Source organism: Theropithecus gelada, chromosome 5, assembly GCF_003255815.1.
Source record: "Theropithecus gelada isolate Dixy chromosome 5, Tgel_1.0, whole genome shotgun sequence".
Lineage (NCBI taxonomy): Eukaryota > Metazoa > Chordata > Mammalia > Primates > Cercopithecidae > Theropithecus > Theropithecus gelada.
Genome location: NC_037672.1, coordinates 51,891,395 through 51,918,946, shown reverse-complemented (window position 1 = coordinate 51,918,946; position 27,552 = coordinate 51,891,395). Strand labels below are relative to the sequence as shown.

Below are 27,552 nucleotides of genomic sequence, written 5' to 3'. Positions count from 1 at the left end.
ATAGTATGGACATTTTAACAATATTTATTCTTCCTATCCATGAACATGACATATCTTCAATTTCTTTCATTAGTGTTTTATAGTTTTCATTATAGTGATCTTCCACTTCTTTGGTTAATTGAATTCTTATGTATTTAACTTTGTGTGTGGCTACTGTAAATGAGATTACTTTTTTTTCTTTCTCAGATTATTCACTGTTGGCATATAAAAATGCTACTGAGTTTCATATGTTGGTTTTGTATCCTGCAATTTTACTGAATTCATTTATCCATTCTAATAGTTTTTTGGTGGAGTCTTCAGGTTTTTCCAAATATAAGGTCATATCATCTGCAAACAAGGATGCTTTGACCCCTTCCTTTCTAATTTGAATGCCCTTTATTTCTTTGTCTTGTCTGATTGCTCTAGCTAGAGCTTCTAGTGCTTTGTTGAAAAACAGTGGTGAAAGTGAGCATCCTTGTTGTGCTCCAGATGATAGAAGAAAGGGGGTTTTAGTTTTTCTCCATTATATGATACAAACTATGGGTCAAAATATATTTTTAAATGGTCTCAATTTTCTCTTCTTCTATATGCAGAAGTGATGCGAAAAATGACTGACCAGGTAAACTACCAGGCAAACAAACTGACACTTCTGCAGAACAAGATTGACAATATTTCTTTGACTGTGAATGACATAAGGAACACTTACTCTTCCCTAGAAGGAAAAGTCAATGAAGATAAAGGCAGAGAATTTCAATCTCTTCTAAAAGGTAAAAATAAAATAAAATAAATTATTCATTCAGTAACACAGGAAGCAAATGATTCATTTTTCTTTTCTTACATCACTTCGAGATCTTTGCTTTAGTCTGGGTGGTATGGAAACCTAAGAAAGATATTTTTTGAATGAGATATAAAATCACTAAAATTCTGAAATAATTTGAAATATCTACATTTTATTATATATACTGAAGTATTTGAATATTCCATTTGGTTGATAAACATAATGCATCTAATTATAGCCTTACTTATATTCATTTTTAGTTAACGCGAGTCATATTAATTTACTTCCATTGTGTTATCCACTTCAAGAATAAAGATACATTTAGGGGATCAAGACAGCTAGATGCCTGTTTGACTCAATACTAATCTGAAGTGGATCATTAGCCCCAAAATTTTCTAGGTTATGGTGTAAAATCTACTAAATATATCCTAAAACATTCCAGTTATTATTAATATTAAAAAAAATTTATATATGTGAATAGGCTTTGCCTGAATTTTGTGCTCTTAAAACAGTGGGCTTAAAAGCAGGCTATGTTTCTTTCTGGAGGCTCTACAGGATAATCCATTTTCTGCTAATCCAAGTTGTTGGCAGAACTCATTTTCTTGCAGTTGTAGGACTGAGGTCCCTGTTTTCTTGATGTCTGTAAACTGAGGTCCATTCCCAGCTTCTAGAAGCCACTGCATTTCTTGACTCATAGTCCTCCATCTTTAAAGCCAGCTACATTGTGTTGAGTTCTCTCTGCATCTTTCTGACCATGTAACTCCATTGGACCTACCTGGATAATCAGAAAAATCTCCCTATCTCAAGGCACTTAACTTTAATCACATTTGCCAAGTCCCTTTTGCCATGTAAGATACATATTCACAGATATGGGGAATTAGCATATGGACACCTTGGGGGAAATGGGTGTGTCTTATTCTGCCTGCCACAGAGATTTATGTATAGTGAGTAATTGCTATGAAAGTGTTATACACAGGATACAATGGGACTACTTGACACTTGCAACAAATCCAATCTAGGGGGACCAGGGAAAGCATCTAGAAGGAGAAACCATCTGGATGTTAACCAGGCAAAAGGGTTTCAGGTAGGGCAAGGATGTTCTAGGCATGCAGTTAGTTTGGTTCCTGGGAGTGTCCCAAATGGGTTTATTGTATGAAACTTGTCTGTTTGCAAGTTTCAGGATTACTGGGTTTTTTCCCTTTGCTTTATTCATTAAAAAACTCAGTGTACAACCCAATTTTTATGATTCACAAGTTATCTTTTCTCTATTGTGGTTCTCAGATTTAAAAAAGACAAATAGGTGGATATTTAATATATCATCTACCAGTACAGACACTTACATAACTCAACAACAATTATGATTTTTTAATCATATAAATAATTGCTGCTACTCAGCCACTAAAAGAGAGACCTTGTCCTACGTATCTGATATGACCCAACCTTACCAATGCTAACCATGAGAAGGAAATATTTTCCATACATATTTTCTATGAGAAGGAAAGAAGTCAAATAGAAACAGTATGTAATTGACTATAACCATCTGAATGAGATTTGTTTAGCAAGAGTTGGTTCTCATGAGCTAAGAGAATTAGCCTGTCACCTGTTTTTTGTGACCTACCAGCCTACTACAAAGATTCTGGCACTGACACAGGAGAAAAATCACACACTCACAGCAACAGCGTTAATAATGAAACTCCCTCCTCAATAAATAATGAAACTCCCTCCTCAATAGGAGGAATTAATTGTATACTGAGCACAGTCATTAATTATAAGAACCAGAGGGCTTGAAGTTAATGAATATTCTTACAGGAAACAAAAACTAAACCCACCTGCAAGGTGCTGTGCTTGCCTAGCGAAACCACAGCTTCCTCCCTTGTTTATTTTACATCCAAGGTGAAAAACACTGCTTAATCTGACAGTAGCCATAGAAACTGTTGAAAATCAAATGTCTCAACTCCTTAAGAGGAGGTGGATACCTTAAGAGGCAGCTAAATGTTATTAAAAGGCCATACATTCACAGTCACAGAAGGGGCATGCGAAGGTATCTAATACCAAATATATCTGGTAAGTCACCATATGTAATATGCTTTTAAGAAAGTGGAAGCATATCAGTCACAGGAAACAGAATCAAATAGAATTAAAACGATATGCCCACTCAAATATTAACATAAAGCACTTTGATATGTTCTTGCAAAATCAGATTCTTGCACAGATGCTTGTTTAGTAACAAATTGTAGAAATGTCATCTGAAAAGCTTCTTATCCCAAAACACATTTTTAAGCTAATAATCTGTTTAATGTCTTTTCAGACATTGCTGTGATTTTGCACTCTCTTCAATGTATTTTTCCAAAAAAGTGTTAAAGCATAATAGCTAATTTATATTATTCATTTTCATTTTTTTTCCTAATTATATTGATCAAGCTTTTGTACTGAGTTTTATCTATCTGCAGCGTTTTTGCTTATTGTTATTCTTATTATGGCTTTCAGGTCATGTAGTTTTTTGTTTGCTGAAGTTAAACATTTATTGTAATTGTTCACAACTAATAAAGTCAATAAAGCTTAAATTTTATTATTTCTTTTAAATTTTGAAAAATTGTAAGGTTATAAAGTCAAAGAAGGTCTAATCTGAACCTTAAATGTTTTATTATATTTCATCAAGTTTTTGACGTCAGGAGAATTAGAGTCATTTTTAACTAACGGGAAATGACTAAATGTTCTTATAGAAAGAGTAATATTACTATTACTATTGAATAGTACCTTACACTCAATGATACTTACATATTCTTTTTTAAGACCAGAAGTCTAATTTTCTAAATTTTACTTTCTCTGTATAGCATATAGAATGTACTTCATGAATATTTATTTAATAAATGGGTGACTGGTTAAATGCTAAGCAAAATGTAGAAGATAAAAATATTTTAAAGCCTTTCTGGTGTGATTATCCATGTTATTTGATACAAATGCTAGGACTATTTCTGCATAATTTATCTTAATTGTGGCTAGTCTTTTCTAATTCATTTAGCCTTTTCTTAGTACTTTAAGGCTGTGGTCATTGATTACTATTCCATATTTCATGTTTTGTTTTCTTTTTTCAATTACATACAAATTGATCTTTGGACTTTTAAACTTACTTTAGTTTCCACTAAGTTTATAAAAAGTAAAGTAAAATATCTTTTCCATTTTTTTTTTTCATCTGGCAACACTGATCTTTATGATGTAGGATTTCCAGAGAAACGTTTATCCATCTAAATTGTAATATTTACAGCTTTGTTTTTGTACAAAGTTGTCAATATCAAAATGCTCAAACATCATTATATTTTAATAATCACTCTTTCACATATTTTATGTAAGTCCCTCATGTATGTTAAGTGCTTTTTAAAACTTACTTACAAAATAGAGACATGTAGAGCCTATTCTTTTAATCCTAGGATGATCTTTCTTTAATAGACTACCTAGTAGCCCTAACTGATGGCAATATCCCATTGTACAGACTTTCCTGTCTAAAATGCTTTGCATTATGTTGTATTTTACATTATAGTCATTGATTATGGTGTTAGTCCATTTTCATATTGCTACAAAAAAAAAAAAAAAAAAAAACCTGAGAGAGAGTAATTTATATAGAAAAAGAGGTTTAATGGACTTGGTTCCACGTGGCTGGGGAGGCCTCACAATCAAGGCAGAAGGTGAAGAAGGAGCAAAGCCACACCTTACATGGTGGCAGGCAAGAGAGCATGTGCAGGGGAACCGCCCTATATAAAACCATCAGATCTTGTGAGACTTATTCACTATCATGAAAACAATATGGGATAAACCCCTCCCCATGATTCAATTATCTCCCAATGGATCCCTCCCATGACATATGGGTATTATGGAAGCAACAATTCAAGATGAGATTTGGGTTGGGACAACGCCAAACCATATTTTTCCATCCCTGGCCCCTTCCAAATCTCATGTCCTCACATTTCAAAACGATCATGCCTTCCCAACAGTCCCCCAAAGTCTTCATTCATTTCAGCATTAACTCAAAAGTCCACAGTCCAAAGCCTCATCTGAGACAAGGCAGGTTCCTTCTGCCTATGAACCTGTAAAATCAAAAGGAAGTTAGTTACTTCCTAGATATAATGCGGGCACAGGCATTGGGTAAGTACATCCATTCTAAATGGGAGAAATTGGCCAAAACAAAGGGGCTACAGGCCTCATGCAAGTCCGAAATCCAGTGGAGCAGTCAAATCTTAAAGCTCCGAAATGATCTCCTTTGACTCCATATCTCATATCCAAGTCACACTGATGGAAGAGGTGGGTCCCCATGGTAGTGGGCAGCTCCACCCCAGGGCTTTACAGGGTACAGCCTCTCTCCCAGCTGCTTCCATGGGCTGATGTTGAGTGTCTGTGGCTTTTCCTCATGCACAGTGCAAGCTGTCAGTGAATCTACCATTCTGGGGTCTGCAGGACAGTGGCCCTCCTCTCACAGCTCCACTAGGTAGTGCCCAAGTAGATACTCTGTTTGGGGGGGTCCCACCCCACATTTCCCTTCTGCACCACCCTAGCAGAGGTTCTCTATAAAGGCTCTGCCCTAAAGCAGACCTCTGCCAGGATATCCGTGTGTTTCTATACATCCTTTGAAATCTAGGCGGAGGTTCTCAAACCTCAAATCTCGACTTTCGTGCATCTGAAAGCCCAATACCACATGTAAGCCACCAAGGCTTGGGGCTTGCACCCTCTGAAGCAATGGCCTGAGCTATGCATTGGTCCCTTTTAGCCATGGCTGGGACACAGAGCACCAAGTCCTGAAACAGCACAATGGAGCAAGGTCCCCATGAAACCTTTTTTTCCTCCTAGGCTTCTCAGCTTGTGGTGGGAGGCACTGCTTTGAAAACTCTGACATGTCCTGAAGGCATTTTCTCCATTGTCTTGGCAATTAACATTTGGCTCCTTGTTACTTATGCAAATTTCTGCCACCAGCTTGAATTTCTCCTCAGAAAATTTTTTTTTTTTTCTTTTCTAGTTCATCATCAGGCTGCAAATTTTTGAACTTTTATGCTCTGCTTCCTTTTTAAACATAAGCTCCAATTCCAAGCCATATATTTGCGAATTAATAAAACTGAAAAGAGCACCCAAGTGACTTCTTGAACTCTGCTGCTTAGATATTTCTTCTGCCAGATATCTTAAATCATTTCTCTCAAGTTCAAAGTTCCACAGATCTCTAGGGCAGGGGCAAAATATCACCAGTCTCTTTGCTAAAGCATATCAAGAATCACCTTTGCTCCAATTCCCAATATGTTCCTCATCTCCATCTGAGACCACGTAGCCTGGACTGTTTGGTCAAAACCATTCAACAAGTCTCCAGGAAGTTCCAAATTTTCTGACATATTCCTGTCTTCTTCTGAGCCCTCCAAACTATTCCCACCTCTGCCTGTTACCCAGTTCCAAAGTCGCTTCCACATTTTCAGGTGTCTTAATAGCAGTACCTCACTCTACTGATAACCATTCCCCACTCTACTGGTAACAACTATATTAATCCATTTTTATACTGCTATGAAGAAATACCCAAGACTGGGTAATTTATAAAAAAAAAAAAAAAGAGGTTTAATGGACTCACAGTTCCATATAGCTAGGGGAGCTTCACGATCGTGGCAGAAGGCGAAGAAAGAGCAAAGCCATGTGTTACATGGCAGCAAGCAAGAGGGTGTGTGCAGGGGAACTGCCCTTTATAAAACCATCAGATCTTGTGAGAACTCACTATCTTGAGAATAGCATGGGAAAAACCCACCCCCATGATTCAATTACCTTCCACTGGGTCCCTCTCACAACATGTGGGGATTATGGGAAGTAAGATTCAAGATGAGATTTGGGTGGGGATACAGCCAAGCCATATTAATTATATTTTGAATGTGAATGGACATATCTTCCATTTATGTGTACTTCATCACTAGATATTATAAATAGATCTCTAGTATATGTATTTTTTTCTGTTTTCTGTCTTTGTATGCAAGTTTTTTTATATTTTAAATAGTCATTTTCTATTCTAAATAGTTATGAATATTAATAACTGTGAATAGTCCAGTATACTTTTCCTGTTCCTTTTTTTTCATGCTACGTTTAGAGACTACTGCAATCATGTCTTACTATTAATCCATGTTTTCTAATATTTGAGACAGTACTATGTGTTTCATTACTTGCAAGTTTTCTCTTCTCTTTTTGTTAAAAATTAATGTCATACTATAATATGTCAGGTGTATCTTGAATTCCTATTTTCATTGGAGGAAGACTTAATTTTGAAATTCCCAAGCTTCATTATTATTATTTTATTGTTATTATAAACCAGTATTAAATCTTATGAATATTACTTCATTTTTTCCTCATCTGAGAATATCATTAAGATTTTCCCCAGAAGTCAATTTATTAGCTTTTATAAGCTCAAAGCATAAGCTCTGAAACTTCATTACTAGAAACCTAATAACACAGTCATGAACTAACACCAGGTATTATTTACTAAAGCAGAAAGCCCAAAGCCATTTATTTTCATACAAAACTAAAACTAGACCTAGAATTATTACACACAACAGTGTATTACTGAAGTCAGTAGTAGTTCCCTCATGTCTTTCATCCAAAGGACCTTAGTTTTATGGTTTTATTATGTTCTAGTATGTTTTGCAAGTGATATCTCCTCTCAGATTTATTATTTAAGGAATTGATCACCTTTTGTAAGTTATAGTAATTTTTAAAATTTTATAAGTAAATGTAGTTAAGTGGTATTTTTATTATTACATGTTATTAATGTTTAATTTCAAACTTTTTAATCTTTTTAGAGATGCTTAAAGTCTCATATAATGAAAATTATGTATTATTTATTGTTTCTTTCTCTAGATCTAAAATCCAAAAGCATTAATGTACTGGTAAGAGACATAGTAAGAGAACAATTTAAAATATTTCAAAATGACATGCAAGACACCGTAGCACAGCTCTTCAAGACTGTATCAAGTCTATCAGAGGACCTTGAAAGCACCAGGCAAATAATTAAAAAAGTTAATGAATCTGTGGTTTCAATAGCAGCCCAGCAAAAGTCTGTTTTAATGCAAGACGATCGGCCCACTTTGACTGATATAGTAGATCTAAGGAATCACATTGTGAATGTAAGGCAAGAAATGACTGTTACATGTGAGAAGCCTATTAAAGAACTAGAAGTAAAGCAGACTCATTTAGAAGGTGCTCTAGAACAGGAACACTCAAGAAGCATTCTGTATTATGAATCCCTCAATAAAACTCTTTCTCAATTGAAGGAAGTACATGAGCAGCTTTTATCCACTGAACAGGTATCAGACCAGAAGAATGTTCCAGCCGTTGAGTCACTTAGCAATAATGTCACTGAATACATGTCTACTTTGCATGAGAATATAAAGAAGCAGAGTTTGATGATGCTGCAACTGTTTGAAGATTTGCACATTCAAGAAAGCAAGATTAACAATCTCACCATCTCTTTAGAGATGGAGAAAGAGTCTCTCAGAGGTGAATGTGAAGACATGTTATCCAAATGCAGAAATGATTTTAAATTTCAGCTTAAGGACACAGAAGAGAATTTACATGTGTTAAACCAAACATTGGCTGAAGTTCTGTTTCCAATGGACAATAAGATGGATCAAATGAGTGAGCAACTAAATGATTTGACTTATGATATGGAGATCCTTCAACCCTTGCTTGAGCAGGGAGCATCACTCAGACAGACAATGACATATGAACAACCAAAGGAAGCAATGGTGACAAGGAAAAAGATAGAAAATCTGACTAGTGCTGTCAATAGTCTAAATTTTATTATCAAAGAACTTACAAAAAGACACAACTTACTTAGAAATGAAGTACAGAGTCGTGATGATACCTTAGAAAGACGTATCAATGAATATGCCTTGGAAATGGAAGATGGCCTAAATAAGACAATGACTATTGTAAATAATGCTATTGATTTCATTCAAGATAACTATGCCCTAAAAGAGACTTTAAGTACTATTAAAGATAATCATGAGGTCCATCATAAATGTACCTCCGATATGGAAACTATTTTGACATTTATTCCTCAGTTCCAACGTCTGAATGATTCTATTCAGATTTTGATCAATGACAATCAGAGATACAACTTTGTTTTGCAAGTTGCCAAGACCCTTGCAGGTATTCATAGAGATGAGAAACTAAATCAGTCCAACTTCCAAAAGATGTTTCAAATGTTCAATGAAACCACTTCCCAAGTGAGAAAATACCAGCAAAATATGAGTCATTTGGAAGAAAAAATGCTGTTAGCCACCAAGATTTCCAAAAATTTGGAAACTCGGTTGCAAGACATTGAGTCTAAAGTTACCCAGACGCTCATACCTTATTATATTTCACTTAAAAAAGGCAATGTGGTTACAAATGAGAGAGATCAGGCCCTTCAACTGCAAGTATTGAATTCTAGATTTAAGGCATTGGAAGCAAAATCCATCCATCTTTCAAGTAACTTCTTTTTGCTTAACAAAACTCTCCATGAAGTTTTAACAATGTGTCACAATGCTTCTACAAGTGTGTCAGAACTGAATGCTACCATACCTAAGTGGATAAAACGTTCCCTGCCAGATATTCAACTTCTTCAGAAAGGTCTGACAGAATTTGTGGAACCAATAATTCAAATAAAAACTCAAGCTGTCCTCTCTAATTTAACTTGTTGTATAGATCAATCGTTGCCTGGTAGTCTGGCAAATGTTGTCAAATCTAAAAAGCAAGTAAAATCATTGCCGAAGAAAATTAATATGCTTAAGAAACCAACGGTAAATCTTACCACTGTCCTGATAGGCCGGACTCAAAGAAACACAGACAACGTAATATATCCTGGTAAGCTGTTACTGAAAAGTAACTTTTAATCTCTCTTTTTACTTAAATGATATTTAATAGATCTGTACAGTTGAGCAAGACCATTAAATATAAAACAACATACCTGAACTTGGGTAGATAGTCAAGTTGTGAAGATGACTGACATTTAAATCTGAATCTATCTTACAGTATTTTAGGCATCAATACAAAACAAATATTTCTAGTGTGTATTTGGCTATAAGTTTCTAAAATTTTTCTGACTAGCCCTCTATAAAATAATTAAATTTGCTCCCATAGAACAATTTGCTTTGTACAAGTAATTAAACAAAGCTGTTAAGCAAGGAGATCTTTGATAGACCAGACTTGCTCATTTTGATATGCAATAGGAACTCAGTAAATATCTGTTCAATGATGATCTGACAATGAATGTCCAGGAAATAGATTTGGGTAAATCATAGAAGGTCATCAATGCCAAGCTAAGTGCTTAGACATGATTTTGTAAAGAGTAGGTGTCTGAAAATTTGTATCAGTGGATTGGTTGTGGTAAGAGCTGCAACTCAAAAGCATGAAGCTAGCAATAGTGTATAGTGTGATTGCAGAGGTGATATTAGGGATGTTACTGAATTAATATTGGCAAGAGGCATAGAGGAAGCTCTAAGGCAGATGTGAGAAATGTTGAAAAGCTCCCATAAACAGAAACAGAGGGAGAGTGTCAAGAAAAATGATTTGAGGAACATGAAATCTTGACTCTCATCCTAGCTGTATTAGTAAGTTTCTGTGTTAGTTAATAGCACTAGGTAAAACGTTCACCTCTCTAGGCCTTAGTTTCTTCCTTTTAGGTGATGAGATTGCAATAGGTGATTCGCTGAGGTGCTTAGTAGGGATATGCTGAAGACTGCATCACTGTAAAAAAAACCACGATCTGTTCACAGCCTTAATGCATGACACTTGGAAAAGAGAGAGACCTAGACTTTTCCCATGTTTTGAATTTGGGAAATGACAGAATAGTGGTACCATTAACAGATGTTCTAAACACCAAAGAAGAAGCATGTATTTTGGAAGAAAGAGGAATTGTGTGGTGCATATAAATTGCATAATAGTACCTCTGTATGAAATAAGTGTTTTATGAATATGGTTGTCATATAAGTAATATTGAAAAATCTTTTCACAATAAGAATGGCTATTCATTCTTACAAAAAGAAATGGCTGTATTTTTCTCATATGAGTCTGTTGTTAAATTATAGCCCATTTGTATGAATTTTGTACTTTATTGCTTTTTCATTACAAAGGATGACCATTATTCTAACATAATATGACTCTTATTTAATGTATGTTTTGATAATATTAAAAATAACAATAAGAGTTGAATTCTCTCCATTATTTAAATTAGTATATTTATTTATGACTCCCCCAGATTAATCTGAACTAATAGAACTAATTTTACTTCTGTAGGAACATAGAACAAACTATTTAGACTTATACGTTTCCCAGAGAAAGACAGTAACTAAGATGTTCTTACATTAACAATTTTGGGAAATATAAGGAGTTGTTTTTTCATACTATTTCTATTCTTGGTCTTCACGTGGACACTTTATCATGATCTTCAATTAGCTATACAGCATGTGTGACCATACATCAGGCAAGCTATGCCATTTTTTAAACATATATATATGCTATTTTCGTAGTAAGTATAAAATTGAAATAACCTCAAATAAATTGAGGCAAAAACATTTATAGAACATAAGAACTTTCAAACTTTGATAATATAATGAATCCATGTTAGAACCTTATAAAAATTGTATCTAGATACTTGTGATTGACTCAATATTGAGCTTGATAAGCTAATAATAAGAAATAACTGTTTTGATTCTTCTTTTCCAATAAGGCTTTGATAACATTGCTTCCTGTTCCTTTATTTACTGAGAATAGAACTTTTTATGTTCCTGTCTACCAAAAATAACTAGTAAATAAAAGTTCTTTATTTTAAGTGAAGATACCAATAATGATGTCAAGGTAATAAAGGCCTAATTCCCATGTGCAAGGTAGATATTCATTTTATGCCAGACCGGGCCAGCAACAAAATGTATGGGACCCTTTTAAGTGGGTGCATAGGTTTGCATGCCCATTAAGCCAGCCAGACTTCCATGGGTCATAGAACAGATGTCACTCACTGGGCAGCTCAGCAGGCAAGGGCTATGAAAGATGATGAAACCAATGAACTCAGGCTAAGTTCTCTTGTAAGAATCAAACAATTGCAGAATAAACTACTACTTTTGATACCCTGTTTTACACCAGGAGTGGGACACACTGCTTAAATTTGGCTGTTTCATTTCACCTTTGATATTATATAGGTATTATACAGGCACATTGCTCTCCCACATAACTAAAGCCAGAAGATAATTTATCATCATCTTATGAATCTCAGAGTCATATTATTCAGATTATAGCTGCCATCATTTGCAAAATAAGTACAGTATATAGAAAAAAAGCAATAGAAACAGTGTTTTAATCTTAATTTTAATAACTGATAACTTACTTTGAAGCCTGATAATATTAATACTGTAATAATATGACATTAGTTAGTATTCATTAATATTTACTGTATGTTAGACACTGTGAAAATTCCCAATATTCATAACTTCATTTAACAATACCTGTGAGGTAAGTATTATTATTTATTCTGAAGATGAGTAAACTGACCCTCGGAGACATTAACTCAAGTATCCTGCCTAAGGTAATTCAACTAGTAAGTGATAGAGCTTGGCTTCTGGCCAGCTAGACTCAGGGCTCAGTCCTCAACCACATGCTCAGAGAGATTGTAGCGTGTGTTCACATGCCTTTCTCTTCTTTCTGTTTCTGTTTCATGCGTCATATGTTTTTCAGTCTGGCCATATCTGAATATTCCATATGGCCAGAGCTGATATTTTTAGGGAGTCTCTTTTCTTGAAGACCCAAATACTGATAATTTGTTTCTGCACATGAGGAAGTAGAGGTGCTACTTTTCAGTTTGGCTTTTCTGGGATATGGCCAGTGGGTACTTATTGAACGTCACCATCAAACAGTCACAAGGTTTTCCTTTGCCTGACGAAGAAGGACAAAATTCAGAGTACTCATCCCTGCCACTTCCTTTTGAGCCATTCCTACATTTATTCATGCTAATTCTGATTCCTAGTAGGCCACTGATGATAAGCTATTCTGGTTCAATTGCTAAATACTTGATTTGTTTCTAAACAATATTCTAATAGACACCAAGAGGTTTTTATTTCATCTTTGAAGATTTGTTTGTACAGCAATTGGCAGACTTATCCCTGCAGAGAGCTTTTGGCTGCCTGCCCTTCCAAGAGCAGCTGAATCCTGCCTTAACACAATGTCAGCAGCTCACTGTTGAGCATGTGCACCTCCTGCTTGTAAAACCATTGGCTTTTTATTTCAACTTTTCCCCTAATGTTTACCAATTTAGTCCTCCTTCATAAGCCTCTCTTATTAATAATTATTCCTGTACTCCCAAGAAAGGTTACTTTGTATAAAACATTTGGTAGTGTTTTAAAATGTAATTTTAAAAATTATAATAGATGTGAATATATGCTATTTAAAAGAGAAAAAAATGAGAATCTAGTGAATATTTACCTGCCTTGTATCACATTGAAAACATTTCTAAATTTTGTGACTCAGCATAGAGGCAATTGTGATGACTAATGAGCCCTGAACTTGGAATCAGGACACCAGGGTTCAAGTCTTGCCTGGCAATGTATTTATTTGTAATAAGTCATTTATTTTTCTAGACCTTTCTTTCCTCATTTATAAAATAAGAATAACATACAAACCTTACAAGCTTATTTTGAGAATCAAGAATATAATCTGCCGATAGTGTATTAAGTTATTGCTATACGATGCAATTTTCTTAGCTATATTCAATGTATATGTTTTTATTTTCTCAACATTTTCACTTAATATTTCCATGCATCAACATAATTTACAAACTTATGGCATTTCATTGTTACTTATTATTACTTTGATAAGTCACTTTGTTTCAAACTCTGCATATGCTTATAACTTAGCTTATGGTTATCATACAACGACAAATCAAAAAGAATAGGATACAAAATATAAAGACAGTGTAAAAACATGTACATTGATAAGCACTGAAAATAAATGTCAAAAAGTGGTTTTCTCCAAGTGATTTTCTACTATTTATGTGATTTTTCCATATTATAAAATATTTTCAAATATACCTCAAGATAACTAATAGGTTATCTTCTGTACAAAATGGCTGAATATAAGCCAGTTAAATTTTGAAAGCTATCTGCTTCAATTTAGAATTTATGATGTGTTTTAGAAGTCCCCCAAAAGCAAGTATGCATTTTGTAATTCAATAGAAGCGCTCTTAGGATCTGGTGCATCTATAGTGTTCACAGCTGTGGTTTATTATGGCAAAAAGTTCATAATAGGATCAGCTAAGGAAAAAGATACAAGCTGAGTCTGGGGAAAATTTAGGCACAGCATTTTTTATGTTTATCCCTCCCATGATGGACAGCATTTCTGTGTGCTCTTTTTTTCTAGCCACATACACATACACAAAATTAGTAACATGTGTACATTAATTCTGCCCAGACACGCCCATCAGATACTCAGCACCCAAGAGTTCTACTGGGGGTTGGTCACATTAGCATCCTCTGCCTAGGACATACCAAAACCCCAGACTCTCAGAAGGGAAGCAGATATTCAGCATAAGCCATATTGTTTGTACAGAGAGTCTGGGCATGGTGAATGACACTTATCAGTTAGGGAATGGAGAGAAGTCAAGTTCCCAGATGCTAACCAACGGTAAAACCTTCCAAGTAGGCCTTTCTAAAGATAGCAGTCTCTGGCCTGCTCTGTTCACTCTTCTCTGCAGATTATCTTAAAGATATTCTTTGTGTCAGAATTGGTTAGGAGGCCTGTCTGCTGGGGATGGCCTCCCCAGTTTGTGTCAATAAAACATACCAGTGTTGAAGGGAATAGTAAATGAACTCCTTTTTGTTCATGGCTCTCTGTGAGAAGAACAGACTACCCCAGATTTCCATATGATTCCCTTCATAAGGAAGGATGATGACAGCTAAAGAGCGAATGCTGACGAAATTGACAACCTTTTCCGTCACCTTGTCCTCAGTAAAGTAGCCAGGCTATCTAAGGCGCACAGTCAGAAACCCAGATGTTTAATGATCGCATTCTCTGAACCAAAATTTCTAACATTTGCTCTGACATGAAAAAGGAAACGGGAAGGAATTCCAGGTTCCATTTACACAGTTACTGCATATGCTTGGGTTCTTTCCCAAGCAAGAATCACGGGAGCTGTTTCCCAACAATAGATGATTTCTTTGACACCAAGGATTTGAAACGAATTTTGATTCTTGTCTGTAAATTAAATGCAATAAACATATATTTTTGTACTGGTCATTAACTATATTATGAATTTAAAATTGTACACAATAGTATTATTTTGTAACTTATTATCAAACACAAAAAGGAAGGTGCCAGGATTATTAAATGACAGATTGTAAATTTGCTATGGAATGATCTAAGTGAACATGATATTTTCATCCTGACAAAAATCACAGCATAGAAATAATAGCTGTGTCATATATTAACTGCATGTGAAGTCTGAAAAACATACTTTAACTTTTTAATTGCCAGTTTTACTATACATAGATTAAAATGGGCTCTCCAAAGAAATAATAATTATTTTAGGATAAAAACCTGATTTGAACTTTTTAATTCTGATTATGTTGACAGCATTGTTTTAGGGGAAAATATCACATGACACTCCATTGATATCAATATTAATAAATCTAAACTCAAGTGTCTTTACCCTAAAATCAAATTACCAGTGAAATTATGACACAGTGTTTGTAGAAATAAAGCAATCAATGAAAAAAAATTATTGCATGTTGTGCCAGAATGATAAAAGTTCTAAACTACACCTATATTTTTACTTTTTACAAAAATGTAAACAATTGTTTTACAGTTAATCAACCTTCCTTTCAGAATTACTTTCCAGACTTTATAATCTTAAACAAGTGTTAAGATTTGAAATTTGGGTGGAAATTTAGATTTGAGGGGTATTGGCATGAAAATGGTGTTTGGAAACTCTGGGTGTGGGTGAACTGAGCCAGGGGACTCAATAAGAGCAGAGTCAGAGGAACAGCAACCTCTAAAGCGTAACTAGAGAGAGAGAAGTCGGGAGAGAATATCAAGAAGAAACAAAAGAGACAGGAGGATGAGTTCATCTGATGTGGACATTAGCATATGATTGCATTTTCCAGGCCTGCCAAAATAAATTGGAAGTTATAAAAAATACATAATATCCCAAATCATCATCTGAATAATAATGAGACATCAACACTACCTTTTATATGTAACCTAAACTCAGTGACTTTACTGTCAACTAAGAAATTGCTTGTACACAATCATGTGTACATGTATTTAGTCATTTACTTGAACTAGGAAGTTTGTTTGAAAATGTGAAATTGCAGATTTACCTCAAGAGGATCTTTGTAAAACACCTTCCTAGACGGATGCTACAATAAAGATATAATTTCTATTATTCATGGTCATATTAGCTTAAGATGTTGTGCTAAAACTTTTTAAAGCAGTTTTTGTTTTAGGACCCAAATGAATTATTTTTAGAATTATGAATTTGATTTGAAAGTTATAATGATTCATAATTGTTCAACTTGATTCAACAAATATTAAGTCCTAAGTGGGATCAAGTTAGAAAGCAAGGCTCTGGCTCAGTAAACTTTGCAATTTTTTTTTCTAGAAGAATTTGCTAGTGAGGCTGGGAGTGGTGGCTCACCACTGTAATCACAACACTTTGGGAGGCTAAGGTGGGCAGATCACTTGAGGCCAAGAGTTCGAGACCAGCCTGGCCAACCTGGTGAAACCCCATCTCTAATAAAAATACAAAAATTAGCTGGGTGTAGTGGCACGTGCCTGTAATCCCAGCTACTAGGGAGGCTGAGGCAGGAGAATAGCTTGAACCCAGGAGGCAGAGGTTGCAGTGAGCCAAGATCGTGCCACTGCACTCCAGCTTGGGTGGCAGAGTGAGACTCCATCTCAAAAAAAAAAAAAAAAAAATTGATAGTGAAAGATATACCTATAGAGCAGTGTTATGTTCTGTTATATTTTATACTTTTTTGATGTTTTGGTACGTGCATATGAATACCATGTTTTTATGAAGCTATTTTGAATGTGAAAGAAACAACACACCACAGCATATTCTAAGTATTTATCTAACTTGTATTCGATTTTTGACTTTTGTACAGTTTAAATTTTTTCTCTATGTTAAATAGTGTTGCACTAATAAATTTTTGTGAACATCTCTAATCTTACTTCCTTAAGATAACATCCAAGAAGTAAAATTATTGGTGCAAAGCCCATGCACATTTTAAAAGAATTTGATAAATATTGCCAAGTTTCTCTTCAGAGAGTATCAGTTTACGCTCCCTTAAGCAACTTATGAAAGGGCCGTGTTTTACCTGTGTGCACATAAATACACATGGGCATGTTAACTTTGCCCAAAAAGTTTGTCTAAAAAATTAAAAAATATTTAAATATGAGACTTTTAACAGACAATGATGACACTATTGGTATCTTTTATTTTATCATTTTAATAGTTGTGCAGTTATATCCCATTGTAATTAGGGAAGCATATTTCGCAGCTATATGGACGAGGGTTGTTTAGAGGCAGGCAAAGTGGTGTTAAGACTGCTGTAATCATCTAGATATGAGAAAATGAGAGCATCAGTTAGAAAAGCTAATGGGGATGGAATGGAAATCAAAGAGCAGGGAGATTACTTTTGGGAAGTTACATTTGGTAAAATAATAAGTTTTATAGACAACAAAAAAGGCAGGATGATGACCTATAATATTCTTAGTGATTTTGAAATCCTAGGTAGGAAATTAAGGGACCTGAAACAATGTGAGTTTATTTGTTTGTGGTATAACTTACATTTAGTTAAATGTACTAATGTTGATAGATAGCTTATGAGGTTTGACAAATACATAGTCATATAACCTTCACTATAATCAAGATGGAGATCAGTTCCATCACCACCCCTAATTTCCTCATGCGCCTTTGTAGTTAAACCCTGTTCCCACTCCCAAGCACTGGCAACTGGTGATCTGTTTTTTTCCCAGACAATTTTATTTTTTCCCGAATATCTAAGAAACAAACTCATACAATATGTGTAGGCTTTGGAGTCTGGCTTCTTTCACTTCATGTAACATATCTGAGATTCATCCATGTTCTTGCATGTATTCCTTTTTATTTATAAGTAGTAGATTGTATAAATATACAATTTCTTTATCTATTTACCAGTTGAAGGATCTTTTTTTGGTTGTTTCCAGTCTGGCGTTACTGTGGATAAAGCTGCTATAAACATTCACATTCGGGTTTTTGTATGAATGTCAGTTTTTGTTTCTCTTTTATAATTATACAGAAGTACCATAGTTTGATTATAAGATACATAGTTTTAACTTTATAAGGAATGACTAACCGCTTGGCATTTCCATGAATAATGTATGAGAATTGCTCCAAATTTTTGCCAGCACTCGACATTGTCAATATCTTTTATGTTGTTTTAGTAGGTGCATAGTTATATCTCATTGCATTGTGGTTTTGTTTTGCATTTTCCTAGTGACTAGGAACACTGAACATATTTTAATGTATTTTCCAGACAATGTTTTTAATTATTCTCTTGATTGATGGTTATGACACTAAAGAAAAAGGATAAATCAGTTTATGACATCAAACAAAAACATTTAATTTCATAGGTCATGGCTTAAGATAACAAAATAATAGTTTAACAGCAAGGGATGAAGTAAATCCTTTGGGACAGGTCTAAGATATTTGCTGAAGATTGCTGATACAACTAATTGTGCTTTAAGGTAATATATGAAGGTTGAGGAAAAAAGATCCCAGAAAACAGTATAAGAAACAATGGGTGTGATATAAAAAGAATAGCAAAAATAAAAACTGACGGTTTGAAGGAGAAGCAGTAAACATGGTTTGAAACAGTATTTCTATCCATCTATACACCAAAGGACACAATGTTAATAATTAAAAAAATGAATTTGAAAACTTAATAAAAACAGATAAGTATTAGTATTCCTGAAAGTTGCTGGCAATGGGCATATGAAATATTTCTAGAGCAATAGGAAGATAGACCTTATTTGATATAAACAGTTTTGACAAATGGGGAAGCATAAAAGCACTGAAAGTTTAGAATGTGTCCATTAATATGGAAATGAAAACATTTTATAGAGCATTGGAATCAGGATGAAACATACAGAGAAGTGCAAATGCTGTGTGGGCATATGACCTAGAAGCAGATTTGTAGAATGCTTTCATCTGTGTATTGTAAAACTGGAGGAGAGGCAAAACGATAGGTTCCCTCACTAATCTGTTGGAAACTCCATTGTGCCCTAGCAAAGATCAGTTATCTGCCCTCACAATGTTACTGTTTACATGAAGAAATTAAGATTTTGATGCTAAAGTAGAAGTAAGCAATGAAATATAAAGTAAAATTAAAATAAAAGTATATGATAGATAACATTATATGTAATACAAATAAAAGTAAGAATACAGTAGGAATCATCAACACAATGTATCCCTTCATTTATTTATCAAATTCCGGTTGAGTAAGTTCTGAATGAGCACTGAGAAAAGTTGAGTGAATAGAATAAACTCAACACAGCCCCTCTTCTGATGAAGCTCATACATTAATCAAGTAATTATAATAAAAAAATGACAAATATTAGCAAAGACAGGGTGCTTTGAAAATGTAAGGTGCTCTCCAATTGGTTCAAATTTAATATGAACATTTAGGATATATGAAACTAGGATTAATAGAAAATTATAACTAGAGCACATATTAGGGTCCAGAAAGCAAAGACCAGAACAAATTGAAACTTATAAATGAAATATCAGTTATGCTACTTGCACAGTGGTAGAATGTTGAATTGGAAGAACTGTTGACCTAATTGCACTGATCTCCATTAAAAAAAAAAAATGGACAGGAAGGAGTTTAAGAGGTTATTGAAAAGTAAGGAGAGAAGTTGTGGAAAGTTTGCTGAAATGGATTCACTCCCAGGCACAGTGGCTCACACTGTAAACTCACATTTTGGGAGGCTGAGGCAGGTGGATCATCTGAGGTTGGAAGTTTGAGATCAGCCTAGCCCACATGGTGAAACCCTGTCTCTGTTAAAAATATACAAAAGAGCCTGTTGTGGTGGCACGCACCTGTAATCCCAGCTATTTGGGAGGCTGAGGCAGGAGAATAGCTTGAGCCCAGGAGCCGGAGGTTGCAGTGAGCCAAGATCACGCTACTGTACTCCAAACTGGACAACAGAGCAAGACTCCAGTTCAAAAATAAAATAAATAAATACATAGATAGATTCATGTGTCTAGGATAACATGACAATGATAACATACTGTCAAACTCTGTGACCTTTGAGAAACTGGGAAGAAGGTTGAAATTTGATAAGAATGTGGTATTCTATTCCATCTTTTATTAATTTGTCTATTCATTCTTAAAACTAGTATTTTCTATATGTCAGGCATTGTGCTAATAAGTGTTGATATGAAGTTTAAGTAATAGAGAACATGATCCCTGACCTCATGAGACCTCATACTCTTGTAGGAAGTGAGAAAGACACCAGAGCAATTACAGTTGAGTGTGATAAATTCAAGAAGACGATTTTGGAGCATCAGGCAGAAATGGAGAGAACTAAAGTAATTTACTCATAGGGATGAGGAAAGATGTCAAAAAGAAAATGATGCTTTATTGGAGTTTGATTTTTGTTGGTAATTCAATAACAAGTAGCCTATTAAGCACAAATATGAGTAGGTACTTATAAAGGCACCTGACCATTTTTTAAGTATTTTAATAATAAAGGAGAAAAATAAGTCAGGTGGTATACAAAAGTTGATTTTGTTTTGTTTTGTTTTTTGAGATGGAGTCTCATTCCATCGCCCAGGCTGGAGTGCAGTGGCGTGATCCTGGCTTACTGCAACCTCCGCCCCCGGGTTCAAGTAATTCTCCTGCCTCAGCCTCCCGAGTAGTTGGGATTACAGGCACACACCACACACCCAGCTAATTTTGTATTCTTAGTAGAGATGGGGTTTTACCAGGCTGATCTCAAACTCCCGACCTCAGGTGATCTGACCGCCTCAGCCTCCCAAAGTACTGGGATTACAGGCATGAACCACTGTACCCAGCCAAAAGTTGATTTCTAACTCATTGTATAACAAAGTACAAATAGCTTCAGTTGGAAAATCAGTGCCAGCCAATCTTCAGTTGTCTGTTATAAAGCTCTGTATTTGTCACTAATCCATTAGGTATTTCTTTTCTAGTGGTTATTTTTATCAATAACTTGGAGGAACGCATGAGACATAAATTTGGAAATAATAACAAAGATGGGGAGGGTGGCTGAAACATCTCATGCATAATAAAACTGAATGGTTTCTATGGACAGAGATGGTAACTCATGTCTAATAAGATAAATTTTATTATCAATAATAATTGTAAATTCATGTTTAAATGAATTAAATAAACATGAGATTTTAGAAAGCTTCAATATATCAAAGCACAGGAGACCTGTTATGAGACAGTGTAATACAGATGCAGAAATAGACAATGAATACTTAATGCTTGTGTTATCTTAACAGAAGTGTAAGTTCATTTCAGCAGGGGTAACTAGCAATTGCTACCATAACCTACTCTGCTTGGGCTCCATTGGTGCAATATGTCCAGTTCTGGGTGCCATGGACATGATTTTATATACTAAAATGTGATTATTTTGGCAGAGACTTGGAAAGTCCAGACATACCTAAAATAGCAAAAAAGGCACAGAAAGGAACTTAAAACAGAAGCAGTCGAAGCAGGTACAGACAAGAGGCTGAGGCATCCTGGGCAGATAGTCAGTAGGCACCATGAAAGATGTCCTAGAAGGCAAGCTGTGTGCAGTCTCAAGAAGTCTGGGCTACTGTAACAGCAGGAGTAGATGCAGACCTTCAATTAAACTTAAGTGGAGCCCTCCTCTAGATGAATGACCCTAAAAAGAAATTGGAAAAAGGGGTAAAATAGTACCCTCTGAAATAACTCAAAGAACTAGAGCAAGGCAAGACCCCATTCCTAAAGTAATGGAACATAAAGAAGCAAAAAATGGAATGCTGCTCCTGGACATTAAATAGCAGGCAGAAGCCTTCATCCTGAAGATTCAGAATAGAGCCAATAGCAATGCAGATAAGTCTATTCTTTTCTGCAGTTTCTTAAATTCTCCTTATAGCACAGCTTTGATCCCTGATTCATGAACAGGGCCAAGGTTACAGGTGAGTGTGATTTTTTATATTTGGGAAAATTAAAATTATAGAGCTGACCAAATTACATAAGTAAGTTAGTGTCCCCCAATTCTACTGCACAATTGATACATTCCTAGTAAAACGCATTAATTGAAACCTCTCCTGTGAGTTGATCACTATGCTAAATTCAGAGAATGTAAAAATAAATGAAACAAGTGCTTTGATACAAAATATTCACATTACTACAGGTAATGAAAAGTCATTGATGTTTTTGACACAGGAAAATAATAGGCAAAGTTCTCTATTCACATGCAGCAAAATGAGGTTAAAGGAATGTTAGCCAGTTGAAATATTTGTTAAAAGATATTGCACACACGTAATAGTTTTAATACTTTTCTTAATAAGGAATATTAGTTTATAAAATATTAATAAGGAATAATAGTTTATAGAATATTGCAGAGAATATATCAATATAATTCTGATTAATTTCTCATTACATAAGTGCAATATTAATATATTTGCTTTGCAAAAAATGTTAATAATACAGGCATACAGTTTGGTCACATTTTATGTGAATTTCAATTATATGGATATAATGTATATGAAAATTTAGATATATAGAATGTATATAGAAATTTATAAATCTCACTTCATGAGAAAAATATTGCACAAAGCAAATAACTTCTAAATTAAAAATCATCAGCAATCACCTGATTTGAAATAAGTGGATGGTAAACTACATCATTACCATAAGGTGGCACCAGAGTAATTGTGGCAAGTAGTGTAAGCGCTGAATTCTTCCGACCTTGTTTCTGCATTTACATAATTATGTATTATCTTTATAACCGTATTCGTAATTTGAAGCTTTCACAACAAATGAAATTATTCTATATGTAATGTGTGAGCTGTAACTTTCTGTCTTCAGTAAACCAAACCTGTTGGGGAATCTACCTCATTCTTTAATTGCTGCCTAATATTCCTCAGTGGGAATATGTTATAATTTATTTAACAAGTTCTGCATCAGTGATCATTTAGGAGTCTTTAAATTTTCCACGAATGCAAATGATATCATTTTGAATTGAAAAATTGTCTTCGTGCACATGGACAAGTATGTCTGGAGTATATATATACAGACAGAAGAAATGTTTGGTTCAAAGTAAATGAACCTTTTTAATACTGATAAATATTGTCACATTGTCCTATTAACAGCTATAGCAGTTTACACTCCAGCCAGAATTGCATGAAAAGGCCCATGTTCCCTTATATTGACATGACTGGATATTTTCTATCTTTTTAAATGTTGCCACCTGATATTTAAATAATGTTATTATTGCTAAATTTATTATTTCTTAATTAGTAATGAGGTTGCATATACTTTAAAACTTTTAGTGAGATTTTGTCGGTATTGTTCAATGATTTGCCTACTGATACATTATCCATTTTTTAACTTATTTTTTTCTGATCTTTAAGTGAAGACTATTTTCTTATTTTTATTTATTTTTTATTTAAAAAAGTTAGAGATGGGGTATCACTATGCTGCTCAGGCTGGTCTCAAACACCTGGGCTCAAGCCATCCTCATGCCTTGGCCTCCTGAAGTGGTGGGATTACAGGTGTGAGCCACCGTACCCAGCCTCATTTTCCATTTTTTAAGGGGAGAATCTTTTTTTTCTTTTCAGAGCTTTTCATATGTTACGAATATTAGTCATTAGATTGCCATGTCTTCTAAAAATATTTTCTTTTAATTTGTTACTTATTATTAAACTTTGAGAATGGTAGTTCTCAATGCAAACTAGTTTTAATTCTTAGGTCAAACATGATAATGTTTTTCTTTTATGGTTTCAGGGTTTTGTTTTCCTTTGCTTTGCTTTGTTTTGCTTTGAAAGAATTTTTAAAAAATTCAAAGCTCTAGAAAGATATTCTCCTTTTTTGTTGCAATGCAATCATATTGATTTTTTATATTTAGTATTTTTGTATATGTGGAATTTATATTTTTATATATATTAAATACCAGCTTAGCGCCGTGTATTGAATAGATATTTTTCTTCTCCAGTGATTTAAAGCATTACCTTTATCACATACCAGTTTCAAATATACATGATCTGTATTGAGATAATTCTGTTCTGTTCTGCAGTTGACAAGAATGTTAACATTTCACACCAATAAATGTAATGGATCCCAGATTTTTGCCCACTTTACTGAAGGAGATATCAGAGCTGAGGGATTTGCATGACGTTCTGTGACCAGATCGACAGGCATCCTGGGCTGTGGAGCCCATTTTTCTTACTTAAATTCAGTCATTTTCCTATTCTGATGCAAACTACGATTTGAGATCAACAGGAAAATAGGTCACTTTATTCTCTTTTACCTTGATTCTTTTTCAGTAACAGAGGAGTATTCAAGCTGTAGTAGGCATCCGTGCCAAAATGGGGGCACATGTATAAATGGAAGAACTAGCTTTACCTGTGCCTGCAGGCATCCTTTCACTGGTGACAACTGCACTATCAAGCTTGTGGAAGAAAATGCTTTAGCTCCAGGTAAAAAAAAACTATATGCATCTTTGGACGTGCTCATTGTCATAAATAGAAACACTTTTTGAGAATATTTATGAATGAATATTTAAGCCTGCTTAATCTGGATCTACTTGACAATTCCTTTTACTTTTCCGAAACTTACTGAATAATGTACCTGATTTACAAGTGAAAATGTCTTTTTGTTAGGCAAGTTCTTATTCACATGAACTTGTTGAAATTTTCAATATTGCTATATAGAGGCAGTTTATGGAAAATTCCACCCTCTCACAAACTTTTTTTCTCTTGTGCATCCTAAAAAAATATGGATGTATATATCTGACTGATAGAAACACTTTCTCCTCAAACAAGTAGTTAAAGAAATACATCTTTGATTTATGTCTGGTATGGTCATTTAAATGAGGCTTTAGTACATGCTTAGTAACACGTTTTCTGTGAATGTTAAACTAATGGTACCATTTTGACTGTGTGAGAACTAGTAGAACATGCTCAAATGTATTAAGTAAAACAAGATGGCATTTTTATTTATTTAAATTCATAAGTATTGTGCTTTGGATTTACTTCAAGAATGCACCATTTCTGATTTTTATACAGAAACTTATGTGCAGCATAAAAATGTGTTATTTAATGACTGCAAAAAAACCTATTTCAAATCAGCTTTTTCTTAATAATATCCTGCATAGTGAAATGCAAATTTTTTTAGTCTGTTTTTAGATCTCAGCCTTTGTAAGTACAATTGGCATTAATTACACAGAAAATTGCCTTTGTCTACTTTGCTACAGTGAATATGACTTTATATGGTTTTCGTTTTAGCCTTTAGAAACTGCTTGACAAGGTGCCGGAAAAATTGTTTCTACATCATGTCAGCTTCAATTCCTGCAAGGGGCTTTAAAACATTCTGACATAACCATAATAATCATAGAGTGCTTTGAATTCCTTTATCTCTCGGGAGATCAAAGCAACATGCAAATTATGTTTGAGGCATTTGTGTGAGGAAGGTGTCAAATGTTATTTTTATTGTATCCTGGTCTAAATGGAGAAACTGAGGCACCAAGAGGCTAAGCAATTTAGAGTAATTTGCCCAAGAGAAGAGACAGGCATCGAGACACATGCACCTTTGCTAAATTTTATGGATGGCCTTTCTCTTCTGCTAAGACTTTTTGTAACTGAGATAAAAGTGATGAAGATATAAGGAAAGACAAAATCAGATAAAAACATGAAAATTAACTCTTGCCATTTTTTCCTTTAACAGATTTTTCCAAAGGATCTTACAGATATGCACCTATGGTGGCATTTTTTGCATCTCATACATATGGAATGACTACACCTGGTCCTATCCTGTTTAATAACTTGGATGTCAATTATGGAGCTTCATATACCCCAAGAACTGGAAAATTTAGAATTCCATATCTTGGAGTATATGTTTTCAAGTATACCATCGAGTCATTCAGTGCTCATATCTCTGGATTTTTAGTGGTTGATGGAATAGACAAGCTTGCATTTGAGTCTGAAAATATTAACAGTGAAATACACTGTGATAGGGTTTTAACTGGGGATGCCTTATTAGAATTAAATTATGGGCAGGAAGTCTGGTTACGACTTGCAAAAGGAACAATTCCGGCCAAGTTTCCCCCTGTGACTACATTTAGTGGTTACTTACTATATCGTACATAAGTTAGTATGAAAATCAGACTATCACCTTTATTGAGAAACAGCCAGTGTTTTCATTTATCTTTGCTTGCACATCTGCTCTGTTTTTGTTTTTTTCTACAGGAAAAGAAAACCAACTTCTTTTTTTAATATGAGTAAACTTGTATGTCTGTTTATTTTATAAAATTATTTGAATTTTTTTTTAATGTCTGAATATGAAGGAGTTCTTGATCCTAAAGAAATTTAGTGGCACATGAAACAAAGTGAATTTGTTAGCACAATTATTCCTCTTTTTATTTCTTCATTTTAAATCATTGCAATGTAAAGTAATATTATAAAATGGTAATTACACCATATTATCAGTCAGTTTTCTTTCCAATAAAACACTTAACTTTTGTTATTCCCTCTATATAAATATATAACATACATTTTCTAGATTCACAAATTTCAATAAATTACTCAAAAAATGAAAATGGTTTTGTAAACTTTTATTTTTACTCTTTACGTTGAATTGATCAATTTTCCATACTAAGATTTTCATTCAGAATCAAAATTAAGCAAGTTGAATTGAAAATCTGAAATATGCTTAACTATTGTTCTCTTCCTATAATTATCTAATTATAACATAGTAATTGACATGTAGTTGGACATGTACACTCAAGTCTAAGAATATATGAGTGGATCATTTACCACCACACAACATCTATAAGGGGGAAACAGTATTTTTCTAATAAGTATTCTTCTATGGCAGTACCTGCAGATCTGCCCTTCTTCTTCTAAAGGGTAAGTCATTATCTGTGTAATACTACAATTTATGGGATGCTCACTATGCCCTGTTTCTCTTCTAAACAATTTACATGTGACGTCTCATTCCTCACAATAACCCTTGTAAAGTGGGCATTATTACCATGATTTTTATAGTTAAAGAACCTAAGACACAGAGACCAAGGCCCATGAGCTCATAGGGCGGAGGTAGGATTTGGAATCAGGCCATGTCTTCTCCAGAGCCCACATCCATCCTTTCTCTATATTGCCTCCCACAGATGTGCTAAAATTTCTTTAACTAATCCTTTATCCGCTATTTGTGTAGTCTCCCATTTTTTATTATTACAATATTACTGTAGTGAACATGCTTAAAAATACATTCCTTGGATATCTGACAAAATGTTTCTGAAGAACAGACTTTCATAAGTAATAGTAAAAATAATAAAAGTTTTGGTATGGTAAGTCTTTTTTTTATGAATTGATTTGTTTAATGATCACTATAACATAATGAATTTCATATTAACCTATGAAATTTGTACTACATATTATTACTCTCTTTCTGCCCATGAGAATCAGAAGCACATAGAAGTTAAGTAATTTTCCTAGTAGTATAGCCAATGATGGAGAATTTCTGGGACAAAGGATGACCATAATTTTCCATTTCGATTGGTAC

At 34.3% G+C, this 27,552-nt stretch overlaps 1 protein-coding gene across 1 annotated transcript in view; it reads left to right on the top strand.

Moving 5' to 3' along the window:
- Positions 1–27,341, top strand: part of MMRN1 (multimerin 1) — a 76,093-nt gene extending 48,752 nt beyond the window's left edge. Inside the window, exons 6-9 of the mRNA XM_025385752.1 lie at positions 573–746; positions 7,625–9,613; positions 24,324–24,470; positions 25,717–27,341. Of these exons, the coding sequence (XP_025241537.1) occupies positions 573–746; positions 7,625–9,613; positions 24,324–24,470; positions 25,717–26,138 (2,732 nt within the window). The 3' untranslated portion in view covers positions 26,139–27,341. The remainder of the gene's footprint in view (positions 1–572; positions 747–7,624; positions 9,614–24,323; positions 24,471–25,716) is intronic.
- Positions 27,342–27,552: the final 211 nt, after the last annotated feature.